This window comes from Lutra lutra, chromosome 16, assembly GCF_902655055.1.
Source record: "Lutra lutra chromosome 16, mLutLut1.2, whole genome shotgun sequence".
Taxonomy (NCBI): Eukaryota; Metazoa; Chordata; class Mammalia; order Carnivora; family Mustelidae; genus Lutra; species Lutra lutra.
In genome coordinates this window covers 45,420,448-45,435,236 of record NC_062293.1, presented here as the reverse complement: position 1 = coordinate 45,435,236, position 14,789 = coordinate 45,420,448, and the positions used below count along the sequence as shown (strand labels likewise).

At 42.1% G+C, this 14,789-nt stretch overlaps 1 protein-coding gene across 3 annotated transcripts in view; it reads left to right on the top strand.

Annotated features, from left to right (window-relative positions):
* The window catches only part of CRK (CRK proto-oncogene, adaptor protein), a 31,530-nt gene extending 21,535 nt beyond the window's left edge, over window positions 1–9,995 (top strand). Inside the window, exon 3 of one of the 3 annotated variants that reach the window (XM_047707384.1) lies at window positions 9,730–9,995. In XM_047707384.1, the coding sequence (XP_047563340.1) occupies window positions 9,730–9,803 (74 nt within the window). In that variant the 3' untranslated portion in view covers window positions 9,804–9,995. Of the gene's footprint in view, window positions 1–6,044; window positions 9,630–9,729 lie in introns of those variants that run through there. The other 2 variants (XM_047707382.1, XM_047707385.1) reach the window with 2 other exon arrangements.
* Window positions 9,996–14,789: the final 4,794 nt, after the last annotated feature.

The following is a 14,789-nucleotide window of genomic DNA, read 5'->3' as shown; positions in this document are numbered from 1 at the left end:
GAAAAGTCTGAAGGCAAATCAGCAGGTTCCATTCTGCTTGTGGAGAAGCCTGGTGTGGTTCTGTGGTACTGGTAACAGCAAGAGGCTAATCTAGTCAGCCTACCCTTCGCTTCTTACAGCTCTCTAGGATGCAATTTGAGATAGCATTTTAAATGCTTAAGAATAAAGACAATACAGCATTGAGAGAAAAAGAAGTGTTTAAACCTTTACCGGGAAAAAAATAAAAAAATAAAAAAATAAACCTTTACTGGATTTTGGTATCAAGTAGAATGGTGGGCTTAAGGATATATCCTAAAGAACCATCTTTTTTTTTTTTTTTTAAGATTTTATTTATTTATTTGATAGAGATCACAAGTAGGCAGAAAGGCAGGGAGAGAGAGAGGAGGAAGCAGGCTCTTCGCCAAGCAGAGAGCCCTATGCGGGGCTCGATCCCAGGACCCCGGGATCATGACCTGAGCCGAAGGCAGAGGCTTTAAGCCACTGAGCCACTCAGGTGCCCCTTTTTTTAAAGATTTATTTATTTATTTTAGAGAGCACCCATGTGCATACATGTGAGCAGGGGGAGGGGTAGAGGGAGAAGGAGAGAATCTCCAGTAGACTCCCTGCTGGGCTTGGAGCCACACATGGGGTCAGTCCCACGACTCTGATATTATGACCTGATCTGAAATCAAGAGTTGGACGCTTAACTGACTAAGCCACCCAGGTGCCCCCTGAAGAATCAGCTTCTAAAAAACACCTAGAAAATCTAGGTAAAATACAACCAATTTTTTTTTCATCTTTTCATTTTTTTTTTTAAATTTTATTTACTTACAGAAATCATAAGTAGGCAGAGAGGCAGGCAGAGAGAGAGGGGGTAAGCAGGCTCCCCGCTGAGCAGAGAGCCCAAAATGGGGCTCGATCTCAGGACCCTGAGATCATGACCCAAGCCAAAGGCAGAGGCTTTAACCCACTGAGCTACCCAGGCACCCCTTTTCAGTTTTTTAAAAAAAGATTATTTATTTATTATTCTGGAGAGAGCAAGAGGGAGAAACAGACTCCCCACTGGGTAGGGAGCCTGATTCAGACTTGATCCCAAGATCCTGGGATCATGACCTGATTCCAATGCAGGTACTTACCCCACTGAACCACCTGGGTGTCCCATCTTTTCATTTCTTTTTTTTTTTTTTTTTTTTTTTTTTAGATTTTATTTGACAGAGAGAGGGAGCCTGATGTGGGGCTTGATCCTAGGACCCTGAGATCATGACCTGAGCCGAAGGCAGAAGCTTAACCCACTGAGCCACCCAGGCACCCCCCATTTTTTCATTTAGATAAGAAATCAATCTTTTGGTAAAAAGTACTGATCGTGAGTATATATAGCTTGGAGTTAACATGTGTATGTACCTATGGTGTAACTATCCAGATAAAAGTATGGGACATTTCCAACACTCCAGAATGTACCCTCATGTACCTTTTGTGTGTCTTTAATATCAATAAAATGATGGATTTATATATGGCAGCTGGGGCACCTCGGTGGCTCAGTGGGTTAAGCCGCTGCCTTCGGCTCAGGTCATGATCTCAGGGTCCTGGGATCGAGTCCCACATTGGGTTCTCTGCTCAGTGGGAAGCCTGCTTCTCCCTCTCCCACCTCCCCCTGCTTGTGTTCTCTCTTTCACTGTTTCTCTTTCTCTCTCTCTCTCTCTCTCTCTCTCTCTCTCTCTCTCGCAAATAAATAAATAAATAAATCTTTTTAAAAAAACAAAAGAAAGAAAGAAATAGATATAGCAGCTGTTAGGGATGTTAGCTGGGATCTTGCCAAACTAGCTTCACCCCTCACCTCCAGACCGAAATAAGCCCAGTGTAGGGCTTGAACTCACTACCTCAAGATGAAGAGTCACATGCTCTACTGACTGAACCAGTCAGGTGCCCTGTCAAACCAACTTCTTCTTATTTTTTTAATTTTTATTTATCTATTTATTTTAAAGATTTTATTTATTTGACAGAAACAGCAAGAGAGAGCACACAAGCAGTGGGAGTGGGAGAGGAAGAAGCAGGCTTCTCACTGAGCAGGGAGGCTGATGTGGGGTTCAAACCCAGGACCCTGGATCATGACCTGAGCCAAAGGCAGACGCTTAACGACTAAGCCACCCAGGTGCCCCTGTTTTTTTTTAAAGATTTTGTTTATTTATTTGACAGAGATCACAAGAAGGCAGAGAGGCAGGCAGAGAGAGGGGAAAGCAGGCTCCCTGCTGAGCAGAGAGCCCAATGTGGGACTTGATTCCAGGACACTGAGACCATGATCCGTGCTGAAAGCAGAGGCTAAACCCACTGAGCCACCCAGGCACCCCTCAAACCAGCTTCTTAAATTGGACCCTTTGTCCCTGTCTAGAGAGGAACCTAACATAAGTGGCAATTTAAATTTTTGACATGACTATGTGAGCATACACATCCCCCAACCATTTTTCTTAAGGTTAGGGACTTCCATTATTCTGGATCCAGCTTTCAGAATAGCACTTAGCGTGACGTAAGTGTTTTAATGGAAAGTACAGGGATGCCTGCGTGGCTCAGTTGGTTAAGTGTGATTCTTGGTTTCAGCTCAGGTCATGGTCTCAGGGTTTTGAGATAAAGCTCTGCTTCGTGCTCTGTGCTCAGCAAGGAGTCTGCTTGAGAATCTTTCCCCCTCCTTCCCCTCTGCCTCTCCCCTTTGGGTGCTCTATTGCTTGCTCTCTCTCACTCACTCTCTCTCAGATAAATATGTAAAAATATAAATATTAGCACAAATAAGTCTTTTTTAAAAAACAAAATACAAATAAATACTAGAATGGGGGAAAGAAGTACTGCACTTCATACAATTGACGTTAACATAGGAAGGGGCTAGCAGTGTGGTGACATTAATTCCACCTGGGGTGTGCAGGGTGTGGGGGGTATGGGGGTGGGGAGACAGCCAAGGATAGATGACAGGTTAGAAACAAGGAAAATGCACTACAGAGTAGTCAGATGTTATCAGGTCGATGTTGTTCCTGGTACAACACTGCAAGAGTTTTTTAAAAAGGGGGGCATCTGGGTGGCTCAGTGGGTTAAGCCTCTACCTTCAGCTCAGGTCATGCTCTCAGGGTCCTGGGATCGAGCCCCACATTGGGCTCTCTGCTCAGCAGGGAGCCTGCTTTCCCATCTCTCTCTACCTGCCTCTCTGCCTACTTGAAATCGCTCTCTCTTAGTCAAATAAACAAACAAAATCTTTTTTTTTTTTTAAAGATTTTATTTATTTATTTGACAGAGAGAGAGATCACAAGCAGGCAGAGAGGCAGGCAGAGGGAGAGAGAGAAAGAGGGAAGCAGGCTCCCTGCTGAGCAGAGAGCCCGATGCGGGGCTCGATCCCAGGACCCCGAGATCATGACCTGAGCCGATGGCAGCGGCTTAACCCACTGAGCCACCCAGGCGCCCCTAAATAAACAAAATCTTAAAAATAAAAAAAAAAGCTGGTAGAATTAAGTCAGAACTTATGGGGTGCCTGACTGGCCCGGTACGTTGGTAGAGCATAACACTTGTGCTTGGGGTTGTGAGTTTGAGCCCCACATTGGGCATAGAGTTTACTTAAAAAAAAAAAAAGTCTGAGAACGAGAATTGGGGGGTATAAGACAAACTTTCAGATTGTTTTTACTAGCTAGGATATTTCTGCTTTGAAGTCCTGGTCTTCCTCTCCCCAAAAGACTAGGAAGATCTTGACTTGTCATGGTTGACTTGCTTAGGTTTCAGGAACTTTGAATTAGAGGATTGCTGATAATAAAGAACCCTGGAGCTAGCACCCTGTAGGGACTGGATGGGAATGCAGTATCATCCTTTCTTTTCCCCTTACCATGTCAGCCTTAATCTTCACAACATCAGCAGATGGAGCTGCTGCCTTTTCTCACCCTTCTTATCCCTTTTATGTAAGATATTCTCTAGTTTCTGACTTCCTTTTCTCAGCATCCTGTGACACCCACAACCACCTTAGGCTTTTGTGGTTTTCAGATAGTTCCTTAGGAAATTATAGACAGGTCAGTAGGCAAGCTGTTTGTCCTCTGAGTGATATCAAGCTAGTTTTTACAGAAGGCCTTGGTCCTAGAGTGGAGTTGACTTTGGCCAGTAGTTGAAAGTTCTTGCTATGATAGAACATAAATTATAAATTGGCATTGGAGTTGATACTTCTGAGCTCAAATTCCAGCCCTGCTAGTGGCTGTGTGACCTCAGGTATGTCTGTAATTTCTCTGAACCTCGGTTTTTTCATCTATAAAATGAAAAAATTTGTGTCTTACAAGGATATTATAATGACTACAAAATAATTTATATAAAATATTCTGTACAGTAGGGGTACCTTACTGCCTCAATCAGTAGAGCATGCAATACTTGGTCTCTTGAGTTCCAGCCACACGTTGGGCATGGAGCCTACTTTAAAAAAAAAATCCTTGGGCGGCTGGGTGGCTCAGTGGGTTAAAGCCTCTGCCTTTAGCTCAGGTCATGATTTCAGGGTCCTGGGATTGAGCCCCGCATCGGGCTCTCTGCTCGGCGGGGAGTCTGCTTCCCTCTCTCTCTCTGCTTGCCTCTGCCTACTTGTGATCTCTGTCTGTCAAATAGGTGAATAAAATCTTTAAAAAAAAAAAAAAAAATCCGGGGCACCTGGGTGGCTCAGTGGGTTAAAGCCTCTACCTTTGGCTCAGGTCATGATCCCAGGGTCCTGGGATCGAGCCCCGCATAGGCTCTCTGCTCAGCAGGGAGCCTGCTTCCCTTCCTCTCTCTCTGGCTGCCTCTCTGCCTACCTGTGATCTCTGTCTGTCAAATAAATAAATAAAATCTTAAAAAAAAAAATCCTTTATAGTCCTTAGTGCAAGTTCAGTAAGTAGTAGTTACTAACTTAATGAAACCAAATGACTAGTTATGCTTAGAAAGCTCTTGTAGGGGCGCCTGGGTGGCTCAGTCGTTATGTGTCTGTCTTCAGCTCAGGTCATGATCCCAGGGTCCTGGAACCTTCAGATAGCCCCACATCGGGCTCCCTGCTTCTCCCTCTCCCACCCCGCCTGCTTGTGTTACCTCTCTCGCAGTGTCTCTCTCTACCAAATAAATAAATAAAATCTTAAAAAAAAAAAAAAAAAAGCTCTTGTAGCCTCAGAACTCAGATGTTGATGATCAAAGGATAAAGTTTTTTAGTCCAGTATCTCACCACTTAATCTCACCATTGTTCAGTATTTTGCCACAAGATGAATACATTCATCAGACTGATTTTGTCTTAAATTTATAAAATAGAGGTATATCCGAGATTGTGAAAACTTTATAGTTGATGTTGCAAAGAAAAGCTTTTCATATATAAGCAAAAACATGATGTCTCCTTATTGTTAATGAATATGTACCAAGTGGCATTGAGGAAGCAACAAGGTCTGTTGGTTCATGGTAGGGTGGAGGTGGGGAGCTGGCAGACAGTGGCTGCCAGGTAGAGTTTGATGAAGAAGGTGGGGGCTTTTGGAGTTTTAGCCTGTATCTGCCCAGGTGGGAAAAGCTTTGCCTTGGTAGGAAGGTGAAAGGAACACTTTATTTTCTGAGACCAAGTGAAGTTGCATTCCATGATTACCTTCTAGCAGTAGCAGGCAGTGATACATGTACACGGGTAGTTGGGGGATTGTGCTGCTGTCCTATGTCAGTGAGGGTAGGGGGACCTCTTCTCCTGGGCCACAGGCTGTGGGGCAAGCAGGAACCTAAGGGTAGTGGGTACCAAGAAAAGGAATACTGGGTCATTCTAGTTGGGATTCCTCATCCAGAGATGATTAACATTTCCAAAAAAGTGTCATTTTCTACGATAATTTCTATTTTTTGTACTCTCTGTTCTTCTGCACTGCTGAAATCCCTTCTTCCTTATGCCTGCACTAACCACAAGTAATCAGTCTGGTGGCTGGGGCTTGGGAGGCAACAAATAGCCATTTCTGTAATGTCAGCCCTAGAGCAATCACGTGGACAGGGTATGCCTAACCAGAGAATGGAGTTTTTCAGCTTGCATTCATAACTGGAAATAAAGTGCTTTCCTTATTCTCCTCCTGCAGGTCGGTGAGCTGGTAAAGGTTACGAAGATTAATGTGAGTGGTCAGTGGGAAGGGGAGTGTAATGGCAAACGAGGTCACTTCCCATTCACACATGTCCGTCTGCTGGATCAACAGAATCCTGATGAGGACTTCAGCTGAGTATAGCTCAACTAACAGTTTTGCTGACAGATGGGAACAATCTTTTTTTTTTTTTTTTTCCGATTGTCATCTATATAATTTTCTTACAGATGTCAAAGCAGTCTAGTTTATATAAGCATTCTGTTACCTGTGATCTTTTTTAGACTGAACTACATCTCTAGTCTCATTTACCATTTCAGGGTACGAAACTGGAGGGCTCGTGTGTTAACTTCTGAATTGGCAATTTTAGGTGGTAGCAGCCATGCCTGAGTGTATCAGAAGGGATGGATATTTTGCCTCCTTTTCCTCAGGTAGTGCAAATCAGCCTGTGGAAAACTGATGGACAGGAGAGGAATATTGCACGCTGCTTACCCTGACTTATTCAGTGGTTTTGTTTTCATTTTGAAATGATGCTATCAAATGGCAATAGACTGTTCCCTTCCACCCCCATGAAGTAATCTTGCACCAGGTGAATAGTAAGTACCCAATGCGATTGCTTTCTCATTTATAGAACATGACCACTGTATGACTCATTCTGACAGTTCAATTCCTGAGATTTCTGAGGACACTACTAGAGGCATTTGTCTTCCTTTCTAGTCAATGCTTCGTACTTTTTCTTGGGATTCTTTAAATCCTTGTCATTCTTTTCCCCCAAACCTACCAATAGGTTCATTCTCAAGAAGTGTTTCTTTACCTTCCGGATGACAAGCAGATGTGCAGGGCACTTTATTCAGTGCATAGCTTTAAGCCAGTATTGGATTCACTGAGTGGACACCCAAACTCCCAGCTTTCCGCCTTCCCTCAAGGGGTCATAGTAGGTTCACACTGCTACCACAACTAAACAGACTCCTGGCTAATGGGATCCAGCAGGGCCATTTCTCCTGAGTGCCGGTATCCTATTAGAGGACTTTGAAATTCTTAGCTTCTACTTGCTTAGAGTGGAAGGACCAATCACTTAGACTATTCCATAGATGGTTGTAGGGCCAAATTCTGCCCTTTGCTTTATATGCAACTTGTATAAAATAAAAGTCAATTTAAAATTACATGAGTTTGGAGTAGGGTTAGTGCTTTGAAAAACATTTGAACCAATCACGAATTACTTACGTATTATTCATTTTACATGGCCAGAATAGTGCTTGAAGTGCATTTCATTATCAACTGCCTTCATTTTTGGCTCTTCTTCATTGTGTTCCAGTTCAGTTTACAAATCCTTTTTTAAGTATGGAATGGTGTATGTGAGGTCAGGTGCTCCCAAGAACAGACTTTTGAGACCAGAAATGATCTAGGCTATTTAGACTACAGTGTGAAACCTTCAGAGTTAGTTCCCAGTCTAGGAAGGCATTCACTGGTCTCTGGCGTGATATGACCCATGGAAACACCTTATATTTTGCTTTGGGCCTCATTTTAGAAAAGTAATGTATCTTTCTAATTGTTTTTACATAGGTTAATGATTAATATGCATTCTTTGAACATACACCAAATCATGGTATCCCAGTGACCAGCACGATGCTTGGCATAGTTGGTGTGCAGGTGTTTGTATGAGTGAATGAGGGGTATGCAGAAGCTCTTTATATGGCACAGGGAAGCCAGCTGACACAGGATTACATACCACAAGCAAACTAATGAGTTGACGCTAATTTAATGTATTTTTACCTCACACTAAGGTAATGCTTGATAAAGACATTAATATTCAACTTTTAAAAGTTAGCACAGTGCAATGCACATAGTGGGTGCTCAATAATATTAAATGAAAAGATTTGCAATACTAGACCTAATTCTGACTACTCTTAAATTTTCAGATAGGGCATAGATACTGTAAAATCCAAATCCAAATACACATTAAAAATCTCGTTTTCCTGAAAGTATGACATCTAAAGTACTTGTAGAAAAATGTCATCGTAAACTGATTTGAATGTTTGTATTTTCTTTTGCCTTTGACTTTGATATTGGCTTGTAATGTCTCTTTTTATCATATGTAATATTAGTGGAACTTCAACTCTACCCAAATCATAAGAATTTTTCAATGATCAGTTGTCCGAAGCCATTGTATGAACTATTGGGTTGGATTTGGCTGGGTGAAGCTGTTGTTGGACCTTAAGATCAAAGGACTTCTAATAAGTATCTTCCAAAAGCAAATGCTGGAATCCTATTCAAGTGCATATGTACGTTGTCACAGAGCAAAGTAAACTGTAATTGGCTGCTATATTTTATATAATCATTTCTGCAAAACCCCAGTTTTTGGATACTAATATTTGACATGGTTAATTCTTATTAATTTGTTGGAATTGTTTATTGTTAATAATGCAAATAGATAATTTTTAATTATCCTTAAGTAACATTTCACTATTAATGGAATGAAATGGATGGTAAGCAGACCAATTTGAAATAAAATATGAACATGTGCCATTGTATTATAACACTATACACTTTCTTGACAGTTAAATTTAAAAAAAAAAAGTTTTTTTGTAGCATGTATTGTATATGTTTATAGTATATGTAGTAAATAAAAATATGGCCAAATGTTTGGCTTGGTGATCTTTTGAAAAAAGTAATCTTTGAATATTTTTCACAAAAGAGTTAAATCTTTTATGTTTAGGGAATAAGAGGTGTGTGCATTCAACAGCCTGTACACAATCGTATAATCAGATAAAGAAGCAATTATACATAATCTGTAGGTACTCCTTGAAGATGAGGTTAATCTTTGGTGATATTTTGAAGGGTCTCCAGAAGTCATGAAGTAAATTGATTTGAGATGAATGTAAGAATGATTATGTAATGATCAAAAAGCTGGAGTAATGTGGACACAGAACATCAAATTTGTCCAGAAATGGTTATATGTGGGTGTAAAGAAAATAAGGATTTGATAGGGGGCTTTATAAAGCAAGTGAGAAATTTAGATGTTAAATAATAGGTTTTCAGAATGTCATTGTAGATAATACAGTGTAATTTCTCCTTTTTTATATAAGTAGCACATTTTCAGAATAGATAATTTAGTAAATAAAAGTTTAAACATTATGTTCTTCCCATCGTTTCTCAAAGCATGTAGATACACACACATTGTGACACTATATGTACCTAAAAGGTTGACATTATATTCTAGTTTTGTGTCCTCCGGGTGGTGAAGTTTTAAAATGAAAAGGATAGGTGAGCCTGGCTGGCTCAGTCAAACCATGCAATTCTTGACCGTGGGGTCTTGAGTTCAAACCCCACCTTGGGCATAGATAATTACTTTTTTAAAAAAATGAAATGAAAAGAACAAGCTTTGCCAGTTACTTATACAGTATTTTGCTTTGGCCCCAAAATAAAACATCTCATTATTGCTGTAGACATAGCAGATTGTCAACCCAGAGTTAAAGGAATCTCCTCCAAATAGAGCCAACTTTGGCATACACAAGCTTAACAGCAAGGTGATTTAAGTATGTTTCAACTTTTTATCGATAAAAATAAAGTGTTAAAATCTTGTTTTAATATGTTGAGTGTTGGGGTTCCTTCACATAACTTTGAATAATCATACTGACTCTTGTATTTATGACCCTGATTTTCAGATTAAATTCTATTCCTCTTACAGATATGAAGAGAGAAGCCCCCTCCATAGAAGAAAACGTGAAAATAGGCCTCTTAAGTTTGGCGGGAGGAGGCTAAGTATTTGGACCTCTATTGCCTTGCATACCCTGAAGATAAAAAGAAATGGGTGGAGGGCAAACGAGAACTAACCATCAAGAAGTGAGGTTCAGGGGCACCTGAGTGGCTCAGTGGGTTAAGCCTCTGCCTTCGGCTCAGGTCATAATCTCAGGGTCCTGGGATTGAGCCCTGCATCAGGCTCTCTGTTCAAGGAGCCTGCTTCCCCCCCCGCCCCGCCTTACTTGTGATCTCTCTGTCAAATAAATAAATAAAATCTTAAAAAAAAAAAAAAAAAAAAAAAGAGGTTCAGGGGCACCTGGGTGGCTCAGTCAGCTAAGTGTCTGACTCATAGTTTTGGCTTGGGTCATGATGTTGGAGTTGTGGGATTGAGCCCTACATCAGGCTCAGCACTCAGTGAGGAGTCTGCTTGAGATTCTTTCCCTCTCCCTCTGTCCCCGCCCTCAAATAAATAAGTCTTGGGGGAAAAAAAAAATGGGGCACCTGGGAGGGTCAGTCCGTTGTGTCTGCCTTTGGCTTAGGTCATGGTCTCAGGGTCCTGGGATAGAGCCCTACATCGAGCTTCCTGCTCAGCAGGGGATCTGCTTTCTCTGTTTCTCTCCCTCTTTATCCCCCTCTGCTCCTTCCCACCGCTTGTTCTCTCTCTCTCTCTCAAATAAAATCTTTAAATAAAAAATGAAATTCATAAAAAGAGCCATGCTTGAGGGTCTTCTAGGGATAGAGGATGAAAGCAAACAAAAATGAGCACTCAGCCTGGCTTTTAGTCAAGGGGACACTCCCAGTATTTCTGTGGTTGTCCTGATTTTCTTAGATTTGAGATCTGCATTAATCCTAGAAAAGTGAGCTCTAGAATATTGACTAAATGGTCAAAGGTAAACTGATTTGGACAGATTTTTTCTGTTCCCACTTCAAATGGGGAAGACTTTCGACATTTAGCTTTCTGGGAATGGGAGGAAGAATAGTTGTGTATCAGACATGTGGAGGTTGACTTGTTCAAAGCCTCTGTTTACTTGGGAAAGTTTTACGGAGTTTCTAGCTTCATTTCAAGCTTGTGACCCAGGTGGGCTTCTCCAAGGTTCTGAGTACCTGCAAAGAAACTAGGAAAGTAGAACCCTGAGTTGAGATGTAAGATGGGCTTCTCCTCTCTTAAGCCAGGAAAGTCTGAGTGAAAATGAATTTGGTACTATATAAGGGTATAATACTGTTGGATACCTTTGGGCTGCCCTAGTGTTCTCCATGATGCAGGATCAAGCTTCCTGGAGTTGCTGTGCTACTTGTGCAGGTTTTCATGCTCAGTGCTACCTCCCTCTTGCCCTGCCTGCAGGGTTCCCATGAGTCCTTAACAGTTGGGAGCCCTAACACAAAGTCTTGGCTGCCTTGGCTGGTGTTGCTACAGGGTCTAAAGATCACCTACCTTAGGGTGACAGCCATCTTGCCCTTACTCATCATTTTGAAATTCTTTGTTTTGAGAGTGTATCACATGAACCCAAGGGTACCTCTACTGCCAGAGAAAGGGGCTATTCTAAATATGAAGTATTTTAATAAATAAGTATTCATCTGTTCTCACCAAAGGGAGAAATTGACCCCATATATTGCGGCTATTTATGGCTGACTGGGTGCTTCTGTGACTAGTTTGATCAGGTTCTGCAGTTCTAAGAGTGGTAGCTCCTACAGAATAGATCCTTGCCCTCGTGAATCTTATATTCTAGGAGTAGCAGGACAAAAGCCACATCTTGTAACCCCCATGGGGGCCCCTGGTGACTCTGAAGGTAAGTGTTCTGTCCAGGTCTCCAGACACACAGCTTGGTGGGTAGCAGCTTTTTGTGAATAACCACTTGGAAAAGGCACCCCTTCCTCTATCTGGATGGGCTCATGGCTTGGCAAGTGCCAGTGAGAGAGTGATTCGGGTTACAACCCCTCTTGCCTACTACATAACAGCAAATAGCTTTGATTATTCTGTTCAAGGTTCCCGTTGCTTGCCCACTTACAGATGTGTCTCTCCCCTACATCCCCACCATTACCAAATTCTGTCAGCTCTGCCTTCAAAATACTCCCTTTGTGCCTCTTTTACAGTGACCCAAGCAGCCATCTTTTGTGTGGACCACTGTGACAACCTCCTTCCTGGCCATTCACTTTCCCTTATCTGTACATCAGAGAGCAACCAGGATGGTCTTCCTTGGCAGACTTGATCATGGCATTCCCTTGCTTAAAAAATCCTTTAGTGGGGGCGCCTGGGTGGCTCAGTGGGTTAAAGTCTCTGCCTTCGGCTCAGGTCATGATCCCAGGGTCCTGGGATCGAGCCCCGTATCGGGCTCTCTGCTCAGCAGGGAGTCTGCTTCCCCCTCTCTCTCTGCCTGCTTCTCTGCCTACTTGTGATTTCTGTCTGTCAAATAAATAAAATCTTTAAAAAAAAATCCTTTAGTGGTTCCTCTTAATCATAAAATACAATCTGCATTCCATAGAAGAGCCTACATGGAAGTGCTCACCTTTTCCTCAGCCTTTCTTTTTCTCTGCTCCTGGCAGGCTTTCCTTTCAGCTTTTCAGATGGGGGGCACCTGGCTGGTTCTGCATGCAACTCTTGATCTTAGGGTCGTGAGTTCGAGCCCCATGTTGGGCACAGTGGTTACTAAAAGAGGGGAGCAAATAAGCTCAGGTGAAAAAGCCCCTGCCCATTCTAGGACCTCCCTTTCTCCAACTTTGATCTACTGTCTTGGTTCCAGCTTAAATGTCACTTCCTCAGAGATGTCTTCCCGAACCCCTCAATCTCATAATCAGTCACATCATTTATCTTCATGGTGCTCATCTCATATTGTGATTATATATTTCTGTGGTAATTTCATTCCATCTCTGTTAGACTATAAGTCTGCTCCAGCAGGGCAGGAGCTACATGTGATTTGTTCATTCTATCTTCAGAGCCCAGCACAGAGCCTAGCTCACAGCAGACAGTACACATTTATTGAATGAAGAATGTTTCCTTCAGATTTTGTAGTCCTGAGGAACAGGGACCCAGATGATTACCTCTCAGCTGCTGTCTCTGGTTTTCCTGGTCTTGTGTATGCTCCAAGACTGTAGGTTCATTTTAATATGAGAGTAAAATCCGTTGAGGAATGTCCCGTTGCAGAAACATGAAATGCTTGTCAAAGCCTAGTCTCAAGGGTTTGGGTCCTTCTCTATGGCCATGTTCCTTTCCTTTTGCATAGGAGAGGTGACTGGATCACTTAGAGGGGACCTATATTCATAAATGAAGATTTTTCACTGGTTGTATCTTTTTAATTTTAATTCCAGTGTAAACATAGTGCTGCATGAGTTTCAGGTGTATGATATAGTGTCCAACAGTTCTATACATTATTCAGTGCTCATCAAGACAAGTGCACTCTTGGGGTGCCCGGCTGTCTCAGTCTGGAGATCATGTGACTCTTTATCTCAGAATTATAAGTTCAAGCCCCACATTGAGTATAGAAATTACTTAAAAAAAAAAAAAAGGCGCATTCTTAACCCCATCCCCTTACCCATTTTACCCATCTCCACTCTCAGTTTGATCGTATAGTTAAGAGTCTGTTTTTTTGGTTTGCCACTTTTTCCCCCTGTTCATTTATTTTGTTTCTGAAATTCCACATAAGATTGAAGTCGTACGGTATTTGTCTTTATCTAACTGGCCTATTTTACCTGGCATTATACTCTCCAGTTCCATCCATGTTGTTGGGAATGGCAAGATTTCTTTCTTTTTTTTTAATAAAGATTTTATTTATTTATTTGACAGAGATCACAAGTAGGCAGAGAGGCAGACGGGGGAGGGGGGGAAGCAGGCTCCCAGCTGAGCAGAGAGCCGAATGCGGGGCTCTATCCCAGGACCCTGAGATCATGACCTGCGCCGAAGGCAGAAGCTTAACCTACTGAGCCACCCAGGTGCCCCAAGATTTCTTTCTTTTAAGCATCCAGACTTTTTTTTTTTTTTAAGAGAGAGAGTGAGTGAGCATGGGATCTGAGAGGGGGAGAGTGAGAGGGAGAAAGAATCTGAAGCAGACTCCGCACTGAGTGCATAACCCGATGCCGGGTTCAGTCTCACGACTGTGAGATCATGACCTGATTCAAAACCAAGAGTTGAACGGAAAAAAAAAAAAAAAAAAAGAAAGAGGTGCACCTGGGTGGCTCAGTGGTTTAAGCCTCTGCCTTTGGCTCAGGTCATGATCTCAGGGTCCTGGGATCGAGTTCTGCATCGGGCTCTCTGCTCAGTGGGGAGCCTGCCTCTCTGCCTACTTGTGATCTCTGTCTGTCGAATAAATAAAGAAAAATCTTAAAAAAAAAAAGAGTCAAACGGTTAACCCAGTGAGCCAACCAGGCATCCCCTCTTTTTTCAAGTGAAGATTTCATTTATTTTATTTTTTTAAAGATTTTATTTATTTATTTGACAGAGATCACAAGTAGGCAGAGAGGCAGGCAGAGAGAGGAGGAAGCAGGCTCCATGCTGAGGAGAAAGCCCAAAGCGGGGCTCGATCCCAGGCAGGACCCCGGGATCACGACCTGAGCCAAAGGCAGAGGCTTTAACCCACTGAGCCACCCAGGCGCCCCGATTTCATTTTTCTTAATGACTGAATAATATTCCAGTGTGTGGGTGTGCACTCACACACTATATCTCACATCTTTATTCATTCATCAATCAATAGATACTTGGCTTGGGCTACTTCCGTAGTTTGGCTACTGTTAAGTATTGCTGCAGTAAACCTAGGAGTGCATATATCTCTTCAAATTAGTGTTTTATTCTTTGAGTAAATACCCAGTAGTGTAATTACTGGATCATAGGGTAGTGCCACTTTAACTCTCTGAGGATCTTCCATAAGGTTTTCCACAGTGGCTGCACCAGTTTACGTTCCCACTGACAGTACATGAGGATTCTTCACTAGTTGTATCTTATTTTTAATTTCTAGTTTTAGGAATAGTTTTTTTTTTCTTTTTTCAAAGAGTTTATTTATTTATTTATTAGAGAGAGCA